This window comes from Pempheris klunzingeri, chromosome 14 (assembly GCF_042242105.1).
Source record: "Pempheris klunzingeri isolate RE-2024b chromosome 14, fPemKlu1.hap1, whole genome shotgun sequence".
In the NCBI taxonomy this organism is placed as follows: domain Eukaryota; kingdom Metazoa; phylum Chordata; class Actinopteri; order Acropomatiformes; family Pempheridae; genus Pempheris; species Pempheris klunzingeri.
The window spans coordinates 22,551,111-22,577,063 of record NC_092025.1 but is presented as its reverse complement, the minus strand read 5'-3'; the positions used below and the strand labels follow the sequence as shown (position 1 = coordinate 22,577,063).

Here is a 25,953-nt window from a genome sequence, read left to right as displayed (position 1 = left end):
GTGAACCTGAAGCGGTCTGCTCCAATCAAAATGTCCTTCGAGATGCATAAAACAGTGCTGAAGAGACATCTTAATTCAAATCCTGCTTTAAACCTTAGGAGTTTATTGCAAAATTAGAATACTTACCTACACAAGCTACCTACAAAGTTACATTTCAAGTGCCTCTGGGTGTGAAACCTGTACAAGGGCAATTAATGAAAGGAGACATGCAGAAGTAATGTATAACTACCATTAATGGTAACATGGTTAAGATGATCAATGAGCCTCCATCTTATTTCCTGCCCCTTTTCTCTCTTCAACCATTTCCCATTACCAAAGAATTTAAAACTGTTGGTCCATTTGCACAGGAAGCATATTACTCTTAATGTGATTCATGTTATAATATATTACTGCAGGCTTCTAGCCAAAAAACACAAGAGTCTAACAATGTAAAATCCAGTGGTGGGTTGCTAGAGAAGTCTTACTAAACTGATTTGTGCCACAATGACAGTCACAAGTTCTATTGTGAAAATTGGGAAAGGACAGAAATGGAAACTGCAGATTGCAAAGTAAATTTGGTTTCTAATACTGGAATTGGTTGCTCTCTGTTTGCCTGGACTGAGGTATCTTCACATTTCCACAGTGCAGCTGCTGGCTCACCATCAAATTTGTGTTTGGTAGAGATAAAACAAATGAGTCCTGCAGTGCACGGTATAGCACAAGAACTGACCGGTGCCCATTCCTTGAAAAAGGCAGAGGAGGTACTCTTATAAGATAGACATCTTACAGTACTCCAAACGTGCTGCATCAAATACCAATCTGCTCAAGTAGAGACAGCGCAGCTCTTGAGGCAAAAACACATTAAAACACGAGGTCACTGTCTTCTATTTTAAGCCAACATATTGGGGGTGTCATACTGGGTTGTGTCACACAGCTGCATCAGGATAAAGCTGTAGTCAACATGCACCAACACTCGACAAAGCAGTTTAGTCACATTCTGTCCCAGGGTTGGAACACCCCACCTACTATACCATGACTTCTTTCTCTTTGTGTGCAGCTCATCAGGTGCGTCTCGGCCTTTAGTCCTTATGCATAGCTAGTTTACATGATCCTTGTCTTTGGATTTCCCTGCAGTTTGTTTTTAGGCTTCCTAACTAGGCTTTACCGTGAAGAAGCAAAGCGGTGTGTCTGTGCATCCTCAGAAAAAGCAGGCTAGCTGACAGACTAATGTAAATGGTGAGCTAACCACTAAGATGCTAGCAAGGAGCATTCTGGTCCATGCAATCTAAATTACACCGTCACTCGGCAAGAAGTCGCCAGTTTATTCAAGAGATAAATTTATGCTGCCAACTCTGGTCTCATCACTGTCTGCAAACCATGGCTCTTTTGCAGAGTTGTGTATACTCTGGCAGAGCAGGGTTATATAAAAGGTAGAGCTAATAGGCTTCCCTATGCTTTGGATAGAGCGCCCTCAAAGGCCAGCACTGTCAAAGCCATTATTAAAACCGTTGTTATTGATCCACAGTGGGAATCTGCGTGTCAAAGTTCACTTAAGTTGAAATCAACAAGAATGCCTTGCATGAATTCTGCTGCCCCTGCTGAATGTGGTGACTCCATTGAAATGAATGATTTCACGCTGAAGTTGAACTGTTTCACATAGTGGTGTGACTGATAGCATTTACCCACACCTTTATTTATCAGCACAGCCCCTGGTTTTAAGAAAAGAAAAAATAAATATTGGACACTTAAAGCACTGCTGACCGATGAAGCATCAACTAGGTGACGGTTATATGACTTTTCTAGAGCCTAACTTGAAAAAGCCATTAAAATGTGAAGTGAGTATTGATGATGAATTAGTGATAGCTCTCTGTTTTGAAAATGTCATGCTGTCATGCTTAAGCACTGAGAACATCCTGAGTGACTAACGTTGGAGTGGTTCCAGTAGAGATGAATGTCACTGAAAAGCAGTGGAAGGTCAAATGAAAGCTGAAGTGGCCCCTTTAAGGCTTTTGTAAATTCTGCCTTACAAACTCAGATGTTCCTCTTATGCTGCGCCTCCTCTGCATTTCACTTTCTTATCGTTTACACACATTTGTGCACAGCAGTAAGGAAGCAGTATCTAGTTAAATAAAATATATGTCTCTCCACTTCAAACGCTTTACTTTGCCCAAAATATTCTTTTATCCATTTGTAGAGTTTTCCTGCTGGGGTAGAGTAGGGTAATTGAAATCACCCTGTGGTTGTCTCATAAGACTTGAGGCTAATGGCTGTGCTGGTCCCTGTCAGTCAATGAAGTGCCCTAGCTACCTGCTTTTTGGTTTTTTTCTACCTGCCTTCCTTTCTTTCGTCTTAAAAGAACAGAAACAAATGACCTGCACTGCTACATCCTGCAACACCCTTTTCTCATGACTTTCACTGCACTCTGAGCTTAAGAACTCGAGACATCAGTGCTGGGGCATATGTTAATAAATCACTAAACAAAAGGATAAGAGGAAAAGGAAAGAGAAAGAGATAATAGTGAGATAATGAGTCCATGCATATTAGGAGAGATGGTTGGATTTACATTGGCAAGCATGACAATTGCAACCTTTAAATGATATTTAAGAGAGTCTGATTATCCCTTAAGGTAATTAAGTTAAATTCTGGGGATGTTTAATTAGAAATAAGTCTGCCAGGCAAGGAGCCACAGCCGAAGGCAATTTAAGTAATTCTGCCCTAATGTCAGGACTCTGGCACCCTAAGCCATTCTTTTTCTTTCCATTTTTCATTTTCTTGCACTCATTTGTCTTTCACATTTTCAGCATCCGTAGAGCAATGTCAGGTTTCATTTTCACAACATTGCTGCACTGTCAACTAAACAGACAGCGTAATTTGACACAGTTTAAGTAAGAGCTAGCGTTGAAATAGCAGCTAACTAGCACGCCATAGTCAAAAAAGTGATCTTGTTAATATAACAAGAGCAGTGCCAGTTAAATAGTACTTGCAAAGACCCTAGGTATGCACAATAAAACAGTAAATGGGCCTGCTATTGTTTTAGTTTCAGCTAGGAGCACCTTTTTCACCTGTGGCTAAAATGGATAAAAGCAAATGGCGTGCTCCAAATGCAGTGCTGTGACAGGTGAGCCTTCAAGTACCACTGAGTGTTGTGCTGTGGCAAAAAAATTGCATCTATCATCGATCAATTGTAGAACTTCAAAGAGTGTCAAGCCTGTTCTGTAAATAGAAATCATTCCCAGTAAGTGTGAGGAAACAGCATGGGCGTGGGGTTGAGGTGCTTTTAACGTTATGCAAATTGCTTTTCTGCAATTCAATAAAACAAACAAATGACCGTAGTTTGAGAGCTCAGTTAAAGAGATGGTGAAAAGGAGGGAAATATTACTAAAAGCAAATAAATTCAGAGCACAGTGAGAAGTAAGAACATGACGAATGGAGATGGTTTTCTATGGAGACACAGCGGCAAGATCCCATTTAAAGGAGATGCTGAGTACCCCGAAGAGTGGATCAGTATTTCATAGTGACGAACCGCTACAGTAGTCACTGGTTCCAATTAGCCCATTTATGCCAGCAAGGGCACTGCTACCACATACCATTAGTCAGTGTGTTGACGTGCACTTAAGCAACTGCCTTACTGCCAGCTTTCTGCATAAACAAATTTTTTTAACTTTATTTATTTAATCTTATCTTTATCTTAGCAGGAAGTACCACTGAGATCAAAACTCTCTTGGAAGAGAGACCTGGCCAAGGTAGCAGCTGTACAAAATCACAACATAACAAAATACAACATGCACATTTTGATGTGCAACAATCCACAATAAAACAGAAGCCACTCAAACACAGTGGCCTCTCATGGACCACAATCACATATCTCCACATTCTTTATGATGCTGTTAAATTCATCAATGGTTAGAAATGTGTCTAATTTAGATTATTCCGATGCCGAAGGTGCATTATATTGAACATTTTTCAGGGTCTGTCAAAAGTATAGCTGAGTATAGCTGGTAACCACCAGAGCTAAGATGGAAAAGATTAAAATAGTGAGATATAGATACAAATAATGTTGTCGGTGAAAGGACAACAGTGCTCATTATTAAGTGATCATGATAAGGGATTAGATTATTCACATAGCTAGATTTCAATTGGAGAAACCTAATTTCTTCGCCATATATTCATTTAAATAAGATTCTAACATGGTATTTACATGTGCCTGAGAAAAATGTCTGAAGTGTCACTCAACAACAAGTATCACAACAGGAAACAATACATATAATGAGGATAGTACAGTAACTGTACCTAATTTAGCTAATTTGTGTGAGACATTTAGGAGCCTCAGTGAAATCAGTGACCACAGGATTCCTACTTTTGGCTTTTAAATGTTGATCCAAAGCTTTGCCAGTACTTGCCTGTATACAATAGAGAAATGGTATTGCAAACGTCAAAGTCAGTTTTTTGTCTTTAGTTTTATCAAGTTATCAGCTAGTTGTTAGCCAATCCCTGACCTTGGCACTTCGGAACATTGTCAGATTTGAGCTGACCACTAAGGGTGTAATGTGCCGCAGTGCAGAGGTGAAGCTGCTTAAGGCCTTATACACAGCTTCTGATTAGGACCTTTGTTTCAAAGTCTTTACAAAGCTTGCTGTCTGGGCTCTGAGGTGGTGCTGCCTGGCAGGAGGCCTGTTCACCCCTGAGCTCTGCTCACACTTCTAAAGCTCAGCTACCTTTGATGAAGGCATGAAAGTTGTCATGGTGCCAACGGGCTCTGGCCACCACTGCACATCCGTATTGCTTTAATGGAAACTATTTAAAGTCACAGCAAAGCTCCATTTAAAAAGCAACGGCATCGATGCAAGCACTAAACAGGGACAACCAGCAAAGGAAGAAAGACATTGTCCCTAAAAATGGGTCATTTATATACATGGCATAGGGACTTAAAAGATGCATACGTGCATGCAAAAGAATTTAGCAACCATTAAAAAGGAGAATGTGCCTTAAGAAACTTGTGCAGATTCACTTTGAAAAAAATGGGAATTAGAAGCCCAGTGACAAAGTAATGAAATAAAGGCTGTTTCTCAGGGATTTATTTTCTTTCCACTGCAAATTACACAGTCTACACAATCATTCATGATGACCTTTCAGCCTAAAACAATGCTTTTTCTGTTGGTTTGTTGAACAAACCATCTATGAAATGACAATTAGTCTAGTAGTATGTCATTTTATGCATACTGAAATTGATTTCACCCACAGCAGATTTATCCATTTCCAGGTTCTTCTCTCTGTGGAACACCACTCATGAGATAGACTGCACTACGAAACCTGATGTTCAGCAACAGCATCAAGCTCCAGTGTCCCTTATGCTCACCAATGGGTCCTGTGCTGTGCTGGTGTGTGACAGCATGCTTGTTGGCACTGATTCGGATGTATCCAACCACTTCGATTTTTGGAAATGGTTCCTCCTGGGACATGCTGCCTCTTAAGACATTTTGTGTGAAGCCATTGTTCCATCAGCATATTTGGCCTCAAAATTGTGTTAACATTGCCAGCTAGTTTTATATTTAGCCACAGTCCAGAGATCAGACATCTAATGGAGTAAAATGTTTTCTTTTTAGGTTTTAAGACTTCTCCACCTTAGATAAGGAGCTGACTACTGACTACTCACAATGGGGCAGTTAACAGGTGAATATCATCTCAGGTTCATTATGACATCAAAGTGGAGTATATGAGGAGCATCAACAAGTATTTAAAAGCATTATAGTGCATGGTTTGGTTCTTTTGTGTGCTTGTATGTGGGAGTTATTCATGGTTCCATGTTTTATAAAAGCGAAGGGAACAGTTTTCTTCCCTCTTACAGGTGACACATACTGGGCCTGTTTCTCTAGTTCTTGGAACACATTGTGTTTGTGCCAGAGCTATTGTTCATACAGATAACCAATCAATAAAGTGGGCAGACGAGTGAATACATGTGAAGGGAACCAAACGTGGATCCCCTGCACTGTGCAAGTGCCATATTATGTTAAGTGAGGAGATGTCATGATTGATGACTGTGATTTTTCGTGTGTGCAGAGCCGACCTACCTGGAAGCTCTTTATCTCCCTTCATCCATCTGATTGTGGCAGCAGGCTTACTGCTCATCGCAGTGCACGTCATCTCTGTCTCATTGCCCTCGCTTAGGACCTCATCCCGAGCCTCGATGATGGGGTTACCTGGAGGAACTACAGCACACAAACAAAACTCAGTAAACACTGCTGTAATACACTACTTCTGCACTCTAAAGTTTGACATTTTGAAAGTACCCAATTTTGGATTTTCAGGAAAAATCACCATAATAATCCAAGGCACTGTGATGGCTATGATGCATCTTCATCAAATTACTTATTTATTGCAGCTATTTCCAATTACATTCAAAAGTATGCATTAACATATTAAAATCAAATATAAAAACATCAAACAAACATGCTTTGCAAAAATTATGTCGTTCAGAGAAATGAATAAAAAGAAAACATGATGGATAAACAAACAAAAAAGATGTAAAAACTGAAATTATCATTATGTTAAGTTAGCTAAATGTATCGGCTAGTTTTATGACAACATATAATTTGATATCGCTGAGCCACAGCTGAAAAGATAAATAAACTACTGCTATTGTTCCAAAGTTCAATTATCGTGTAAAATATATAAGTAAGAAATGTGCTACTTGTAAGAATGATAAAAGCTTTAAAATCACTCATTCAAGAGTTTTGTAGACAGAGAATATTCTAAATAATTTTTTAATAATTTGAGTAAACTGGCTAAACTAAAAGAAAAATTAAGATTAGTTATCGGCTGACATGTAAATAATTTTGGATCCTCACGTCATTTCTTTTCTTGAGGCTTTTTTTTACCAATAGTGATATTTAATAGAAGATAAAACACACAATTACTGTGTTTTTTAATGGCCTCCTCAGGCTTTGGGCTTGAATGTTTTTCATGAATATGTGAAGGGGTCAGGTTCAAGATGAAACAGGGTGATGCTGCTCTTTAACTTCAACTTCTCTGTCTTCAAAGAAAAGTTGATGACTGCTGACCTTATGTTCAATCAGAATGTGGCTGGCAAAACACTGCTTTCATCGTCTAACGGCGCACTGAGTTTTATTCTGTTCATTTTCAAACAATGTAACCTGATTAGCACTTGATTCGACCGACATGTAGGATGTAGTCCAAACTTTAACACTCTCTCTCTCACTCACACTCGCTCACACACACACACACACACACACACACACACACACACACACACACACACACACACACACACACACACACACACACACACACACACACACACACACACACACACACACACACACACACACACACACACACACTCACACACACACACACTCACACACTCACACACACACACACACACACACACACTCAAACACACACACACACAAGCATGCAGGCTTTAATTCAGTGCTGTAATTCAAGATTCTTCTATTTCCTCTCTCAGTGATCACGATGTGGCCATTTTATGAAAACTCAGTCTGCTCAATTGCACTCGACACCAATTTGATTATCTTATGTGATTTCACACACATTTGCACCGATCAATATTGGGAAAACATTCATGTTAATCCCTGATATGGACAAATCTTGATATGCAGCCCTAATGCACGCTGCTGAAACAACATATGTAAAGTTTCCTTGCATGCACGCTACATTAATCATGCACACTACATTAATCATGCAGACACACACACACACACGCCACCATATGCTTACATGCATTGTAATCTACACACTGCAGTGTCCTATGTGTCCTATGTGTCATCACACGCTTGTAACCTGTATTACCTTGTTTATACACTACAACATTACGTCAATTATGAATAAATGAAATACATGATTTTTCTGTTCCGAACTTCACTGCAGCTGCTGTTAGAGTCTGTCTGACCAACATGTGAATGTGAATGCTGTCTAAATGTGTTTGCGTGTATCTGTATGCGAGTGTGTTTTGCTGTTATACTTAGCACAGTGATGTCAGCGTAGGCCTCCTGCGGGGGGTCTGTGTAGAGCTGGCAAACATATCGACCCTCGTCTGACAGCGAGACATTAGACAGTGACACCCGCAGCTCGTTGTCTGAGAAGTTCACCAGCTGGAAGCGAGCGTCTTTGAGTGCTGAGGGAGAAAAAACAAACAGCTTTTATAATTCATCAGGCATATTTATGCATATAGGAGGTACATATATATTATAATAACGCTAATAATACAACTATGTTCAATGCAGGCTGGACTTCACTTCACTTCACTTCACTTGACGATGTTGTGTTTTGTTTTCAGCACTCATGTATCAGATGAACTGTGTAGGATTTGGAGCTCTTTTAATATTTGATCCCTCAATATTCTGAATAACCCACAGACATCAGCAGACCCTATAGCTGCCATCTTTTTGGTCCAGCTGCCATTATTTGTATCTTTTTTGGATTTTAGCTTGTTTGTCCACATGCTCGGCGGATTGAGGTCAGACGACACAGCGAGTCGAGAATATTCCACTGTTTGGCCTGAAAAAACTATACCTCAAGTATAAAGAGGGTTTCTTTATCATTCCCACTGCTTTTCTGTCATGACTATCATGCTGAATTTCATTACACTGTTCTTGACATTGTGTTCACATTACATTTCTAGGGGGTTTGGTTTTGCAATCAGTAAATTGATGTATCCGTACCGCCCACATCATTTTTATTTTTGCCTCCAGTTCTAATCCCACATAGGCTACAGAGGTCTGATCTGACCAGTGATGTTCAAACATTGTTGTCAATAACTAGATATAGAAATCATGGTGATCTGTTCTGTTTTTTGAATTCATCAAAGGATTCTTGTTTTGTTTTGGTTCCTCACAGAAGCTCGCCCAAATGCAAAAGCCAAATCAGCAGTCGTGCTTTGTTTAAGCGTAGGCGTGGTTGTGTAAAAAGAGATATTTCATACATCTTTGTAGGCCTTATGAACAAAGATGCTGCAAATCATTTTTGCCTGAAGTGCATCACAACTTAAAGTAAGCTTCAAAGAACTTTCCAGGGGAAAAAAAAAAGCACCTCAATCTAATTAGTCAACAATCAATAACAGGGTAAAGTGATGTAAGACAGCAAAGTATGCAGCAACGAAAAGGAGAGAAAAATGCAGTTTACACTTTGATAACTTTTGTTGAAACAAAAAAATTCTTTATTTTTCACTGCAGACATACCGACTACATGGTCTGTATTATGACCTCATCCAGATGAACTGAGGACAAATTCATAAATCCTGTCACCTCCCTCATCTGTAGCCACTTTCATCTTGCCTTACCTTGTTTGCCCACCCAGCTAAGCACACTATCAGCTGTAATGTAGAATGACAACATGTGGTTCAGATGAAAGCCTACCCGTCTCCATCCCTCTTTGATGTGCCGATAAATTCTGCTCTGATTGGCAACAACTCCAGGCTCTTGCACTCTGCCCTCTCTTGGTGTATATCTCAGTACTTATCCTGTGGCTCTTAAAGCTTATAGCATTAAATATGGAAACTTCTGACATAGAACATCCCAAAACAGACATAAATCAAGAGGAAAACCAGTGGGCTCGTTTGTAATTGCACTGATGATGAACACAAGGAAGATGATGCAGCTGTATGGCCATACAGTATCAATCATACAGTATCTGCTTTTAAGGTCAAGGCATTGACACGTAGAGAGAAGGAGAAAGGAAAGAAGGAGACTGCCTGTAAAATGCAAGAATACTAAGCATAACAACTGATTTTGTGCATCATTACACAAAAACATCATCACATTTCAAAGGATACTAAAAGGCTGAGTGGAGATAAGGCCCCACATTGAGGAAAGAGATGTGGACTTTCTTAAAAAAGTTCACTCTCAACATACATTTATGTTCTGTGTGGCCAAACCGAAAAAAACACTGTGGTCACACTGTTGGGTGCTCTATACATGACATTAAGTGCTCCAGCCACACTTCAGCTTCTCCCTGTCTTTGATTATCCTGCCAGAAAAGTCTGCTAACAACACTCAGAACAAGAAATACCTAAGAAGTACAAACACACCAGATATAGTTGCCACAAAGAAATCTGAAAACACATTTTTCATGCTAGTGCTTATTTCTTCCCATCACAAGTTCCTCACATTGACCGAAAAACTTAAATGGTTGGTTTCAATTAGTACAGCTATTAGTTTCTTTTATCTAAGCACAATGAAGCTCTTATTGTGGCACATGAATAATATGCCCCTAATTAGTGTAGCTCATTCAAAAGACTTGTTAGCCCTCATTAAAATGGGAGGTCAGGCGGTATTCCTAATGATTTAATTGAATTAAATGTTTCCAGATTCAAACATACCGATGCCGCAGTAGAGATGCACTGAAGAAAGCATGCAAGCTGCTTTCAAATGCAGGACTGCTCTGGAGAGAGCACTTACTGTTACGATGGAGATACATGGAGATATACAGTATGATCCATGAATCATTGTGGCAAATGATGTATGGTGGTTTAAAGGCAGTGGCCCCAGTGTAAGCATCTCAATAATTCAGTGTCAATATTATAAAACATAATGGTAGCTATTAAGTCCTGTTTCATTATAATGACTCAAGATAACATTTTCGTTTTTAAACAAGGTGTTTGATATGAAGTTTGTGGGGTAGTGTTCTCTAATCAAGTTCCTTTTAATATTCATTTTCTATAATGGTGTACTGTATCAGTTAGACCTCCATCAAAGGCATGGGACATCTAAATCTGTGGTCATTCAATTAATTTTGTCTTTGAGGAGAGTAGAATAAGCTTTAAATTAATAGAGGCGGTCTGAGGGTCATTGAAACCAGGCTGGGAGGAAGATGGCATAAAAGATGGTGCCACCGCCGTGCAAGAAATGGACATTTCAGTCGGAAAATAAATATTAGATCTGGAGTAAAGAGCAGGGGAACTGAATTGAATAACCCACATAACTTAATCTTTCTTTTAGAGCTGGAGATTCTTGTTCTGCTCCAGTGTGTTTCACCTTTTCTCTTTTTTAAATATTCCAAAAGATGTGGAGCGAGGCTGAGGTCTGGCGAGTCCAGAGGGAAAGCCATGCGAGCCAGCACAACTTAAAAGAACAGGTGGAATGCAACTGTAAAGTTCAACCAAGGAAATGGTTTGGAAACTACAACACTTCCATTAAAGCGCCACTTTGTCGATCACCTTTTTACTTTAGAGTAGAACTTGTTTGTCCGTTTGGCTCTCTATCTTTGATAAAGATGTTTTTTTGTGTCGCTAGACGTCAGAGCTTGATGCACTGTTCTACAGATGTGATCAATTTAGGTGTTTAGGTCTGATCTAAGCTGACGCACCAGATGGTTTGTTACAGAGAACCATCTGGGAGGTCGTCCGTAGAAACTGTTAAGGGGCACGCATGTTCAGAAATATACTTGGCAGGTGATTGGATGAGCCATCTGTCTATCACCATCTAACACAGTCTAACTTCAACCAATCAAGTCAGCGAACCATATAAGACAGTTAAAAACTTTTGCCAAAGCCCGTTTGGATGGAAAGCTGCTGTTCATTGCTCTTCTATCAATGAAAAAAATCCTATGCTGGTCAGTAAGCAGCATCTGTGCTAATCTCTTCAGGAGCCGCCATTGTTTTTCAGACAAAGTGGTGCTTCTTGCTGCCATCACACCTGAACCCTTTCGGTAGCTTACGCTGATTTCAAACCACTGTGATTCAGCCACAGGCACAAAACATGGAACCTCTCGAGATGGACTCTTGCGTGAAGGTGGTTTTATGAATCCAGCTGATGTTCATGTTTAAGTCTGATTTTGCTTTGAAGGAAAAACATGTTTATGTTTTAGTTCATGTTAATATCATTATGTGTTCAGTCCAGAGTGATGTGTCCGACCTAATTATTTCCAGTCTCCATGTAAGCTAAGCTAGCTGTTGCTAGGAGCAGCTAATGTATTTCTTTTTGCGTGTTAATCTCATCTCTGCTATATTCTGTCAACGTTGACTAGATGTAGCTAGGTATCATGCTGACTATGTAGGACGATGATGTCCTCATCCTTAATCGGGTCTCAAAAACTCTGATTGCTCAACTGTTACTATCAACCAGTGAAAGCAGCCGTCAATAATCATAAGAGCAGACTTGCTGACAGACGTGGAGATGCTGATGCTGATGGTGCAGCTCTGGAGACAGATGGTGTTGTTAAGCCCTTAAAATGTCAAATGTCCTACGTTACAAAAAAGAATCCTGTATCTGCAATTGGAGTCACTTGTTGCTTTTTCAGGGGCCCAACCGTTCGTTAAGTCTTGTTGAAATTTGTTGCCAAGTTTGTGAAATATCCAGCTTTCTAACCGCCAGATTAACAAACAGGACAAAAATGTTACTGTCTTGATGGAGGTAAAAATGCACAAAGGAACAACTCACACTTAGTACTGGAGAACACCCATTAATATTTGAATGAAATATTTGGTGTGTCTGCAATTTGACGAAATCCTTGCCAATCAGTTATAATCCATTTCACAAAAGCCTTTCTCTGAGATCTCATAATCCTCTTATGTATCACTTCTAAATAAGGCATTGTGATATAAGCATGGGCTGCATGAATAAATACTTTGTAATGCACATTGAAGAGAACCACTGAAGCACTGTGGCAAGGACACAGTTCCCCCGGGCTCAAGGTTTGGGACAGAACTACTGTAGGCTTAGAGGCACAAGGACAGATGATGGAGAACAGCCTGGTTCACACAGCAGGGCCGAACACAGTGGTACATTTTAGAAAAAGCAGCATTCATGGCAAAGAGAAGGTGAGCGGGTGACACTGCCAATAGTTCTTTTATTGCTACGTCAGAGCACACTAGAACACATATTTCACTCCTTTTTGTCTACTGTGGATGAAGTAAAAGAGAGCGACCTTTAACTTCTTGCTCTTTTTGCTCTGTTCTTCGTCTCTTGTTCTGTCATATCTGATAGCACGAGAAGGACATCACAGATGTCTGACAAAGGTAAATGATAGTCAAAACTCTTTGGCAGAGAACTCTGTCCAAACTCTGAAAGGCTGTATATCATCTGATCTGTCAGTTTTTACAGCTGATGGTGATGAAGCTAATTTAAAAGCAGTGATAAGACAGTACAGGGGAGCTGTCCTGAAGTACAGCCAAGGAGACTTCGTACCGTAGCTGACAAAGTGAAAGTCCACCTTTTCCTATACAAGTTACAGTGCAGCGTCACTGGTCATGGTGATGACTGCTGATAAACAGTATGACAGCTTTAATCAACCCTATTATACTGTTTGCTGCGAGCACTTAATATGCTTTTATAATACTGTGAATGTGCTCCACTCTCCATTCTAAATAAAGTTGGTGTCAACGTTGAGTGCCAGAACAGTAAAGAGTGTAACATTAGTGCAGTCGAAACTAAATGTGTGGACGTGGACGGGTGTGTTAAAGGTTATGTTTATCTTCCAAAGTCTTTTCAGTGCACAATGCACTAAAACAAAATGCATGCTTGCATTTCCACATACCTTTTTTCCTTGCTAAACAGCGATAGGAGGAATTTAAAGATAGATTTGCTGCTGGGAAAAAACACCGTGGCATAGACCTTTAACATTACTGCCAGAATGAAGGTACCCATGTGATTTGTTTAACTCAGACTGCTGAAGCATCATATTAGCTTTAGCTGATCTTTTGAATGCATTTTTAACAGTTTCTGTGGAGGACTGTGTGGATTTTGTCCCCCTTGCATCTTTCCCAGTGTACAGGCACTAGACAAAGGCAGACCTTTCCGTCCGGTAAGTCTTTCACTGCACATATCGCATGCGAGTGCTGCATCAAGACTGAAATCTGAACCTATTCTGTAACGTTTCCATCAGACCCTGTCATCCTGGCATCATGTTCCATCTCACATTACCAGATAGCACTTACATTTTTAAATACTAAATGGACTGCACACATAGATAGCACTTTTCAAGCTGAGCTCGACACAGTGCTTTCCAAAACCTCTCATTTACCCACACACACACACACACACACACACACACACAGCTTCACACCCATTCACTCACACACTCAGATTCCATTGCAATGTGCATTTACAATTAAAAGACAAGTTGTTTGTCTCACCAAGATGGTGTTCTGTATTTCAACATTTTCACTCTTACTTCCTCAGTTCTGGTAAGACATGGTTACTTTGACTGGTGATAACAACACATTTCATGTTTTGAAGTTACGACAAATATCCAAAAGTTACATTTGAATAGAGAGAAATAGGAAAAAGCAGCTGATGAGTCTAAAAACAGACAAGTGTGCAAGTGTCCATTAAGCTGCCGTGATCTCAACATCATAATGTAGCTCACAGTGAAGGTATAATGAGAGTGGATGAGTCCGGTGGTAAAAATAAACTTCAGAACAAAACATATCAGAATGGGGATCAATACATCCTCGAGGCCTAATGGGTCTTTCTCCCCTCTTTCACCTCTTCAGACTGCATGATCTTAATTCATCTCCGTTTTTCTTCTCCCTCTCTTGATTCATCTTCATTCTGTCCCTGCATTTCATTTGAATAGTTTTTGTCTCCAGCTTCAGCCGAGGATGACTCCCATCCAGAGAGAGCACGAGATGATGAGTGTGCCTCGCCTAAGTGGCTGCAATCAATTGTGATTAGTGGCTGCCGCTACTTTTTGAGAGGAGCACATCAAAGTTTTATTATTGGGTGTCAGAGTGGGTGAGACGAGGTGGGGCGCGGATAATTACATTCTTACAACCAACCTCCTCCCCACTCTAGGTGAAGTCCAGGCTTTTAAATGCTGATGGTGTAGTTACCACCCAAGTCCAGAGTATGGGAACATGTAACATTGCTTCAGCAATTGTTAGGACTCATGGGGGCTTTTCGCTCTCTCTGGCACAGCTGATCGTAATCAAAGAACTTCCTTTTCTCATGTTCCTTGTAGGATTGTATTTATATTTTGCATTGTTAGAGACATTTCTGCTTTTAGCACAACGTTTCTCAAGCATAATGTTGATATTTCTCATTGAGAACACTTATATACTCCTCTTTATCATTTGCTTCTACTTTCTTCGTAATGACCTCAGAGGCAATACTTAAGTTGTACACTTACATCTCTCCTACTGTTTGCTAAAGTGACAACAGTGCAAATTTCATTCATGCAAGTAGTCAGCAGTCACCTTGATTCTCCTCTACATCTTCACTCAGCTATAGTGTGTTTCTTAACATTAGTCGTGTCAGACCCATCCAGTTCCACATACCTTTTAGCTCATTGTTGTGGTTTATGGAAGCAATTCAGACAAACCAAGAGTTCACTTCATCATCAAATCAAAGCAAGTAGTTGAAGTGAACAACTGGTTTGAAAAAGTTAAAATCTTGAAACTAAAGAGCGATATATTCTTCTCAAAAGATGGTGGAGACCAAATTGGAGAAAAAATAGTGTCGATAATGGACTTGCATTGGCTAGGTAGCCAGAAACATGACTATAATAAAATCAGTGTATTGTATCACTGAATAGGAAACCACTTAAATACCCTAACGCGATAGGACGGTGATGTATCAGCGCCTGTGTCTTTGTGGGTTCTGACCCAAAGTGATGAACCCGGCTGTAAATCCAACAATATGCTTTTGTTATCTAAAGATAGATGCACAACATGAAGGGCTGCAGCGTGTACTCAAAGCCAACAGTGAACTGAATGACTTGGCTATGTCAGTCAGCCTCTTCCAGTTAAACTCACTCCTGCTGATTCTACTTGACATAGACATGCTCAACTCCTCTCAAGTGCAAAGATGATCTAACTGTTACACACAGGCCGATGTGAGATGTTTTTCGCTTGGCTTGTGTGTACGACTTAAGTTTTTGATTGCTAAGGACACACAGTGAGACACAGCTGCCTACTCATGCTGAAACATTCATCATTATTGTTACTCCCATAGGGCAGTCTTTGTAATTGAAAGGCTGCTTGCCATTAAAAAAAACATTTCTGATTCAAAATAAGCACAATAGGTTTAAATATGTTTTTCAATTTAAGCGCCATTAATCGTTAATCTGCTTGCTTTCCCCCCAAAAATTTTCAATTCATTGAAATAATAATCAGGTCAATGTCACTCTCCTTTCTAAGTCGGATCATGTCCTTCATCTGGGATATTTTACAGATACTTTTTCCCTTCAAGCTGCCTCATTAAGCTGTTTTCACATAAAGCCTTTTACCCTGAACCTTGCTGGCCCTCAGTGGACAGATAACCCACTGCTACAGAAGCTGCAATTCCTCCCCCCCTCCACAGGAGAACAAGGGCAGTGCTTGTGTGTGAGTGCTCAAGTGCTCCTCTTAGCCCTTTTAAACAAGTAACCCCGCAGGTGTGTATTTGAAGAAGATGCTTTAGTGAGTGATGCCAGACATGCATACCAGTGTTCTCAACCACACAATAAGTGTGTTGAGAAAGAATAAAGAGGATATGTGGGATCTGTTTACAGTCTCTAGTATGAAAGGGCTCCAGTATGAATAGCTTGTGCACATTTATTCATCAACCTTATCCACGCCACAAGGCCAAACAGTAATGCACGTAAGAGGAAACTGTTAGAGGTGTGATGCCCGTTGTTAAGGTAGAGGAGTAGCAGTGGAGATTTGGTTGACCTAGTGTGACAATTTTAACATTAACTAACGCTGACAGGTGTAGACTTTTGATTTTGACTGTGAATGGAGAACTACAGTATTCACATATCGAACAGGCCACTGCACCATGGTAAGATCCCCATCTGCATGCACTCTGGTTCTGCTAACAGCGGAAACAACAATCTGTGCTAAAGCGTCGTATGTCTGTCTTTCCACGGGAGGGGAACTGCTGTTTCTTAGTGTGAGATGCATCAGAACTTCTTTGGGTGGACATGAAGTGCCAAGTCACCCTGTGTGTGTGTGTGTGAGTGCAGGCACTTCCAGAGCTCTCCTTCCTTTCTGTCCCTTCACCCTCTCTTGCTCTCCATCTCACACTCGCAAACATAATCCACCAGTGTGGATTCAGACGGAGATGGCAGATGTGATATTTTGAAGAGGCCAATGCTGTTTAGAGGCTGGCTGGTAGAGTCCATGTCATAATGAAGCACTGCAGCTGCGGCAAAGAAGCCTGGGAGGGATCACAGGAGATCAAGGAGCCCCCCCGTCAAAGAAGAACATCTTGCCCTTGACAGCCAGCTTGTGGGAGTCGGCTCACAGCAGCTCGGCACAACAGCAGATAAACACCAAGCTTGGTTTAGTATACGCGAGTTTTCCCCTTGTATAGTATGTAGAAGGTGCATTTATAAGACGGGAAGCATGACTAAGGAGGGGGTGTTGAGTGTGGAGGAGGACCTGACATGCACCTTGCAGGGGGCCAGGAAGTCTCTGGTGGATCAGAATGTGAAAAGAACTAAGTCACAAGTGCAGGTTGAGCCGGTTTTCCTGCTCATGCCTGAAATCTTACCTAAAGGAAAATGTCAGAAGATATTTAAAATGTACTGACACTGCACAACAAGTCGCCAACAGTTTCAGATACGTCATACTATCTAAGAAAGATGCAGCTAATTATGGTAAACATGCAGTTTACAAACATTAAGTCATGTCAAAAGTGAGTATCAAATTAAACCCTAGAAGGCATTTTAGAATGGAGATTTGCAAATTAAACTTTGACTAATACTTCTACTTGATTATTTTGATGCTTCCCATTCATTTTCTAGATATTTCTTTAGTTGCATCCATTGCACATAAACTCAAAAACCACACACTGTGAAGCAAACTCCATCTGCTCCCATTAGATTATCCCGTTTTTGTAGCTAACATGTCATAAACACTCCCACATCCTGCACATTACTATTTATTTTAATTAAGTAATGTTTCTGTCTGTAAGTGTTTTCTCAAATGATGTTCAATCCTTCAGCTTGAGCGTTTTATGATAATTTGAAATACTGCATTAGTGATACTAGTGTTTACTAAAATAAATATAGTTTTTCCAAATTTCAGGTATTTAAATTTAGGTTAATTTATTGTTAACCGGCAATGATACAGGATGAGACAATTTAATTAGAATTTTAAATTAAAGCAGATCTTTCTCTAGTGCCTATGTGTGGCAGTGGGAAACAAACACATACAGAAGCATGGTATAGATCATGCCGAAATTATTTTCTTATTATTTTGATTTGACAAATACGTTTTGTAAGAAGCATAATTGCTGCCTGCATTAAGTTCTCAGGCGTCGTTTCTGGGTGTATACAGAAGTCATGGGGGGGTTGTTTTGGTTCAATACTGAAAAAGTTAACATCTGGCTGATATTTCCCATGTTCACTTGTATATGAAGATGTGTTTTAGAAGACAGGGTTGGAAAACTAAGGAAGCAACTTGCAGCGTTATAAGCAGAACACTGGATTAATTAATGAACCTAAAAGCAGAAGTTTCTTTTACAATAATTTCTGTACATTTTGAACTTACAACATAATACCTCCGTTCTAAGGTTACAGAGGTCTACAATATGTTATACAAAGGTCAAGAGTCAACACACAGGGGCTTAAAAAAACATAATTAAAAGAAACCAAAACCTTGCAAAGACAGAGTGAGGACGTCCAGCCGAATGCAGCTAATTAGAGCTGTGACATGATAATTGGGCAGGATAAGAATAAACATAACGGGTCATTACATGTTTAGGGATATGAGCTGCTTTGACTGACGCAGGCACGCTGAAAACTTAGGTAGAGTGTATTAACCTCATTCTTTATTAATCCTGCTGCAGACATGTGGGTCAAACTTAATGCAGCTCCTTGGAAGTGCAAGTAATATAAGGGAATATTAATTAATGTTATACAACTTTACTGTTGGCTCCATTCACATGCTCTGGTTACACTACACATTATGCGATGTATCTGCTCTTCCCTCCATCTACGGCTCGACTAAAAGGAACCAAATGTAAATGATGTGTCAAATATCTGTCTGATTCTACAACTGCTTCCAAAACGGACCTGTGAAACCGACATAAATAAATGTCTCGCTGGGACTGATTTCCATGTCATCTGATCACATCAAACTGCTTCAGACTATAATTAAACACATACCATATCAATCACATGAAGACACAGCAGAGCTGACTGATTCCTACCAGCTACAGCCCTTCTTCTCTGACAGCCTGATAATAATAATCCGACGCAGCTCCATTTGAACATTACCTTAGGAAGGTTATATGGAAGGCTTAGTGTAACCAGGCAGACTTTAATGTCAAACTTAGGTTTTACACTGTTTTTAGAGACTAAGATTGTGTTTACCATGCATGATAATATACACATGTTCTAATGTAAGTTATAACAGAGTGATGTTTTAGTGATGACCAAACATGCTTAAGGAGGAAGCATGTCTGTTTTATTCTGATGTGCATCATTAAGAGTGTTTTTGTATACTTTTATGTATACACTGCTATTCTGAAATAATTGTGTCAGCAGCCGTTATACTCTAAACACTTTTGCGTCGAGTACGCCAGGTCCCTTGTCGGAGCTGTCAGCGGTTCAGACAGGGGTTAGTGCCACATCAGCATTTCCCTCCCGTCAAAACAAAATTGATTTACTTGCTGACAAGTACACAAGACCAGACCTTAGCTAAAGATTGTAGTTGTTGTGCAATACTCACGTCTCATGTCTCTGAAGTAAATTGTCTGTCTGTTGGGGTTGAGCAGCTGGATAACAGAGTCATCATTGTTCTTCACCCGACAGCTGATGATCGCCATCTCGCCCTCCACCACTGACACATTGTCTGTCACCAGGTTCTGACTCACCACTAGACAGGACAAGAACACATGGATTACAACAGGTGTAATGGTGAAAGAAGAAAAAGCAAGAGAAACCCCATTACAAGTAGAATGAGCCAAGACACATGCTTTTTTTTTTTGAGAGTACAAAATAAATAAAATAGAAGATAGTGCATCATAACAATGATTTTTTTGGTGCCTTAATAGAAACATGGCACAGCAACAGAAATAATTAGCTCACATGAGATTAACAAGAAAGCTTCAAGAGGGACAAATATGTCTATCCAGCCACAAAACCTCAATAACCTCAATTTGACAGTTTAGTAAAATGACTTAACATAATGCAACAACAACAATGTAGAACACCTGACTCAACAGGGAAGGATACCTTCAAAGTATATTAATGGTTATTGATAGGGCAGTGTTTCTAAGCCTGTGGGTCAGGCCTCCTAAGGGGTCACAAGATAAATATGAGATGCCATAAACCATTAACAGGAAAGAAAAGCAGTAAAAAAAAAAAAAATCATCAATCTAATTCTCTTTCTTGAGCGTTTTGGTGTAATGTAACAGTTAATGAGTGCAGTACTGCCTCTAATGTGTGTCCATGGGAATAAATAGAACGGAGTCGACCAGAGAAAGTGCTCAACAAGCCTGTGGGCCGAGAAAAATTGGTCACGGCCGTCATCGGTCATCACCCGCCACTTACTGCGTTTACTTGTTTCACAAACAATATCTCTGCCTGAAGAATGAAAAATGGATTCTTTGGAGCTCTGTGCTGCTTTGATTTGAAAAAGCGCAGTAATAACACACCAGACTTTGCTTTGGGGTTGCATCCATTGTTGGGGATGATAGTAAGCCTTGAGTGGCTTTGGTTTATTTCAAATGATCAACACAAACTGCTGCTAGTTACTGTATGTCGGTCGTAATGTTTTACGGTGAGATACACAAGCGCAAACACACACACACACACACACACATTTTCCTAGGCTACATGGATAAACAAACAAACAAAAAGGTAGTCAAAGTGAAAAATGAAATCAATAATTTAGGAAATCAACTAACTGTATTTGAAATGTTAATGCGACTCATGGGTCAGTAACAGAGGGACAGAGACAATGACTGTATGACACATCATGCAACAAAAACTGGAAAAGGGTGTCGGGGGTCAGGCAAAAGCGCAGACTGCAGATTTCACTAATGAGACTGCTCGGCCCAGCAGCTCGTCTGCATCTTATCAAGAACACACAGCGGCAGCCAACCTCAGATAGTATAACAGAGCAACACAGCAGCCAATCAGACACCCAGAATCACAACAAACAAGCGGATCACATCTTCCGCAAGCACTGTTAACTAGACTACTGTATTGTAAAGACTACTTAAGACTGCCCCCATTTTAACTGTCAGACTAAAAGACATTTGGTCATGTGATCGCGGTCACTTGGTGACTTAGCCGAGACACAAATTGACCAACTGCTTGTGTTTTTTTTGTTTTTTTTCCCAGATGTGTGAGATGCTCTGATGTCCTGATTTCCAGCTAGATACTGTGTTATTATCTAATACAACCCAGTCCTGGCCTTTGATACTCGTACATACTCTCAGTAGATGGAATAGTCAGTCAGTTGAGTCTGATTCTAATTAGTTTTAATCAGGAAAAGAATCATATTGCACAAACTCCCACCTTATAAATATGGCAGCTATTATAAACAGGTGGTTCAGTATGAGGCTACCACTCAACGGGGTTGGAGGTTCTTATAAATTATTTTTATCACTGTTGAATTCATATGTAATTTCATGTTTGTATGTTGTTGTTACATGTTGCTGTTTTACTCCATAACGAGATGCAGAGCTACATAAATACAGACTGCTAATGCTACACTTCCAGAATATCGTATGAAGATGATGCTTTGCCAAGATTTCAAATGAGGTCGAGAGAAAATCTACGGAGAAACTCTTTTGTAATTTCACCCCCTTTACTTTCCTCCTACATAGTAACGAAAATAGCATCACAAACACATCTTCTCAGAGAGGCTACAAGAACCGACTCAAGGGTGGAGAGGGGTGTAAAAAGTGAGAGAAACTAAAAGAACGCAGGAAACATTAACTGCTAATTTGCATGCCTCAGTTGTCAAGCACCTCTAAATATGCCTGCCATTTAGGAGACAAGGAGGATGAGGTGGGAAGAGAGAAATTGCATCCTCTGATGCTGACAGATAAGGATAGACAGCTTAACAAACGAGATTCAAATCAGCATCCCTTGGTGGCCCCAACACAGCCCTAAATAAATGAACCTCGCCATCTTTAATATTCAAGACCGAACCTCATTTTTCAAACATGTGCAGAGGTGGGCGGTAGGGTGGGCATCTGGTTATGATAATAAGCTAACATACTACAAAATGCATTTCAAGGCATCCGCTGAAGGTTACAAGGCAGCAGCAGGGTGCAAGGTGTCTGCTAACGTGTGTTTTAGGCCAGTGGAGGTAGTAGGAAGGACTTCAAACAGTGGCTGCCTTGTCAGCTGCTTAATTGTTCCTGTTGTGCTAAATAAACAACTCTGACACACTAGAAGATGATACGTGGAGGCAGGGGGCTTTACACTAATTAATGGCCAACAAAAAGCATGTGCAGTGGCCACCCAGGACACTGTCAGAGGTGCTACAGAAAAAAAAGCCCTTCTGACATCTTGGTGGGCAAAGGCTGTTGAAAGCTGCAACGTGCAGCTTTTTTAACATTTCAAAGAGTATTTTTTGGCATGAAAGTCTTGAGCCGGAGGTGTGTCAAAGGACCAATTTGAGGAACCAAAGGAAAAAAAACAAAACGAGGGGCCAAAGCTTGAAACAGAACAGTTTATGATTGGACGGCCTTTCATTGTGCGCCCTGTTGTCTGGAGTCTGAGCTGGAGTCTCGCCTCAAAGGACCACACCAGTGGCTTAGCATGTTTTAGTCCATTTATTACTCTTCATATACACTTAGCAGCTGAGCTAACCTTTTTGGAAACTTTGCTACTGTGTTTTAGACAGTTGAATGTATTACTTCTGCAGTTCCAGCCATCAGTTGGTCTCAGTTCATTTCCACATGTTATCAAAAGCAATAGCATGTTCTTGAAACGTCATCACAGTGAGCACCAGGTCTACATTCAATTTGCTGCATGTTTGATATCAGGTAATGTGAAGTTCTGTTTTTTTCTTTTAAATCAACACAAACAAAATCAATGTAGACTTGCTGTATAAGACCCTGGGTAACATAACCATTGTAGACAGACTGATATCGTATTTAAACTTAAGTTACAATGTGGAGGTTGTTCAGTTACGAGCAATGATGATCTTTTTTTTTTTTTTAAATTGAAGAAATGTTTTGATCAGTGGGTCTTTGTTTTGTTTTTTCATCTCATCTTCTGCTAGCTCGGCCACAAGGACAAGCAGCACAGGGTACCTTCAATAATCTGACCTGCTGGTATTGACGTGTTCTCGACATAAAACACACAAACTCTCATGACCGTCATGTAAGTATGTTTTTCCAACTTAAGATAAGGTCACAATATTTCCTTGTGAATAAATTCATTCAAATCAGAATATGACAAATAGCTGCACACTGCAAACAGATGCTTCTAAACCTTTTCATGAGAGACACATCACAGAGATGTGTGCAAAGCGCTGGAGCATCAAGGTAACCGACAGAGGGCCTAACAGCACACTTCCTTCAAACAAAACACTCACATTGACGGTTTTTAATGAGATACATTTAGTTACAGCTGACAGTCCTGTATCACCCTATGACAACAGTAGAAGATAAACTCCCATAACTGAGACAGACATTATGATAATGGCACTTCAGAGGTGGTGGGAGTAATATATAATTGCTAGTCTGAGCTGTACTTAATGCATTACCACCAAATGTTTAAATCACTTAATCTTTCCATCACAAATATGCTCAAATACAAAAGGCACCATTGCCATTCATTTGTCCACTGGACAGATGAAGTCTAACAGCAGACTCTGAGCAAACAGCTGAGAAAAGTAGAACATCAGTACCAACCATTGAGAGCCAACACGGAAAAGTTAGCGAGCACATGTCTGGCTCAGTCTCTCATTCAGCAAAGCAAACAATGAGCGTATCTTTCCAATCTCCTGAGCAATATACTGCCTGTAAAGTGGGAATCATACACTGATCAGCATGAATCAAGACCAGGAAACTCTGGAATACTTATTGTGCTATTGGCCTGTTATTGTGAGACTACACAGTCCAAAAGAACAAAGCAGCTGCTAGGAAATCTTATTTGATTACAGGATAGCCTAATGACTGCACAGCGATTGTTCATTTAATTCACATTAGTTATATCATCAAGTAATACAATTGCTTAGAGGGGTTGTTGAAAACACTATAAGCACTATAAAAACTATAAGTGCTTTCCTGGACTCTAACACACTGTAGTTTTAAGGTGAGCGGCTCAACAGAAACCTTGAACTCTCTTATCATAACACCAATGTTTCTTTACTCTTTTGTTTGCTAATCTGAGTGACGACACGTAGAGGAAGCCGTGTGCACATCCTGTAATCAGTCCTGATGCTGGGTTGGAATGTTTTTTTTTAGTCAAATACAACATAATTTCTACTTTTCTTGTCTAAGGATTTGCAGAAATACAGTAAATGTAGCTTTCCAACAACATAACATAATGTAGTACAATGCTGTAGGCCTTTTAAAGGGTTTTATATTATGACAAATAGAAATAGATAAGGTTAAAATTGTCAAAGTGTATCTTTTAAGTTTGCTCCAGTGTCATGTGCCTCTGATATTTCCAGTTTTTTTTCTTCCTATGGCCAGTGACATATTTGGCTCATGGCGCTGCAAGGGGGCTAGATTTCAGCCTTCGGCCATCCATGTCAAAATGTCGAAGCAGCCAATCCTAGATTAAAGTTGTCAGACAATGACACTCCACACTGCACAGAATAAAGCTAGCCTCAGGCCCAGACTCCACAATGGAAGAAAAAATGCCATGTTCCAGTTGCCTGAGCGAACGGTTGTATGCTTCCACTTGATTCAATAAGAAATGTGTGCATATTACGCTAGGTCACACAGATGGACACCACGACAACGGGAACGATTTTCATCAGGAAATCAAACCCTCTGCAGTACTGTGTTTGTAGATTTTATTACTGTACATCACAATTCACTTGTACAATGGAGTGAAGGATAAAATGTTTTACTGAAAATATTAAATATTAATCCGGGCATCAGCCTGTCAATGTATCTTTTTTCCCATCCCAGATCTCCCATTGGTGTTATTAGTAGTAATAGCACGAGTGTTGCATTTTTTATTAGTTCCACTGTTAGACATACATTTATTCATACCCTGTCTCAATCGGAAACATGATGAAACATACAGTAATATTATACAGTATGGTACATTTTCTTAATTTATATACTTAACATCAGCATGCCATTCTGCTCTCTGCACTGTTTGGGATCAAAACCAATCGAGAGAGATTCATTTCCTTTCACATTTTGAGGAACACGCGTACACGAGCGCATGCTTACTGAACAGCATACAATCATTTTCTCCTTTTTTGCTGGTGTGGCTCCTGCTGATAAAATGACAAATCTTTGTGCACTGGACCAGAGCGTGTATGTGTTTGTGTTTTGCCAATGTCTGATTGCAGTCCTGTCTGATTGCATGCTTCCATGGATGTGTGTGAGCATGTCTGATTGTATGCGCCTCTGTGTTGACCGCAAGGAGTTGATTTCTGAATAACCTTGGTTAACAAGTGTATGAGTGCAGCATTATTACCTATCAGGGCATTGTTTATCATAATAATGGGTATAGGCCATACAATGTAATGATACAGCTGTTATGTATGAGGAAGAATTACAGAAGACCTTCAAGGTGAGTTTGTCTTTTGTACATACAAACAATATCATATTTTAAGGTCGTTTTTCTTTAGGATTGCAAATATTATACTTAACATTGTACTCATTACTATGCAAACTGTCCATTGGACACATTCAGAGTTTACAAACCAACTTCCTTGTCTAACTCTGACCAGCATGTTTGCCATCATTGCGTGCAAAGAGTTTGATTTTGGGATTAGCACCAATATTTCAGGTTCGGTTTGACTTCCATATTATATAAATGCATCAGATTATCTGGCTAAAGTGATTATCTGATCAGCCATGTTTCTTGCCCCTTTGTTGTTGCATTAAGGAACTAATTGTTGCTGAATTTGTTCAC

At 40.0% G+C, this 25,953-nt stretch overlaps 1 protein-coding gene across 1 annotated transcript in view; it reads right to left on the bottom strand.

Moving 5' to 3' along the window:
• cadm1a (cell adhesion molecule 1a) overlaps positions 1-25,953 on the bottom strand; it is a 323,688-nt gene that overhangs the window by 55,642 nt on the left and 242,093 nt on the right. The window contains exons 2-4 of the mRNA XM_070843336.1: positions 19,613-19,759; positions 7,982-8,134; positions 6,048-6,185 (exon numbers count right to left, since the gene is read on the bottom strand). Coding sequence (XP_070699437.1) covers positions 6,048-6,185; positions 7,982-8,134; positions 19,613-19,759 — 438 coding nt within the window. The remainder of the gene's footprint in view (positions 1-6,047; positions 6,186-7,981; positions 8,135-19,612; positions 19,760-25,953) is intronic.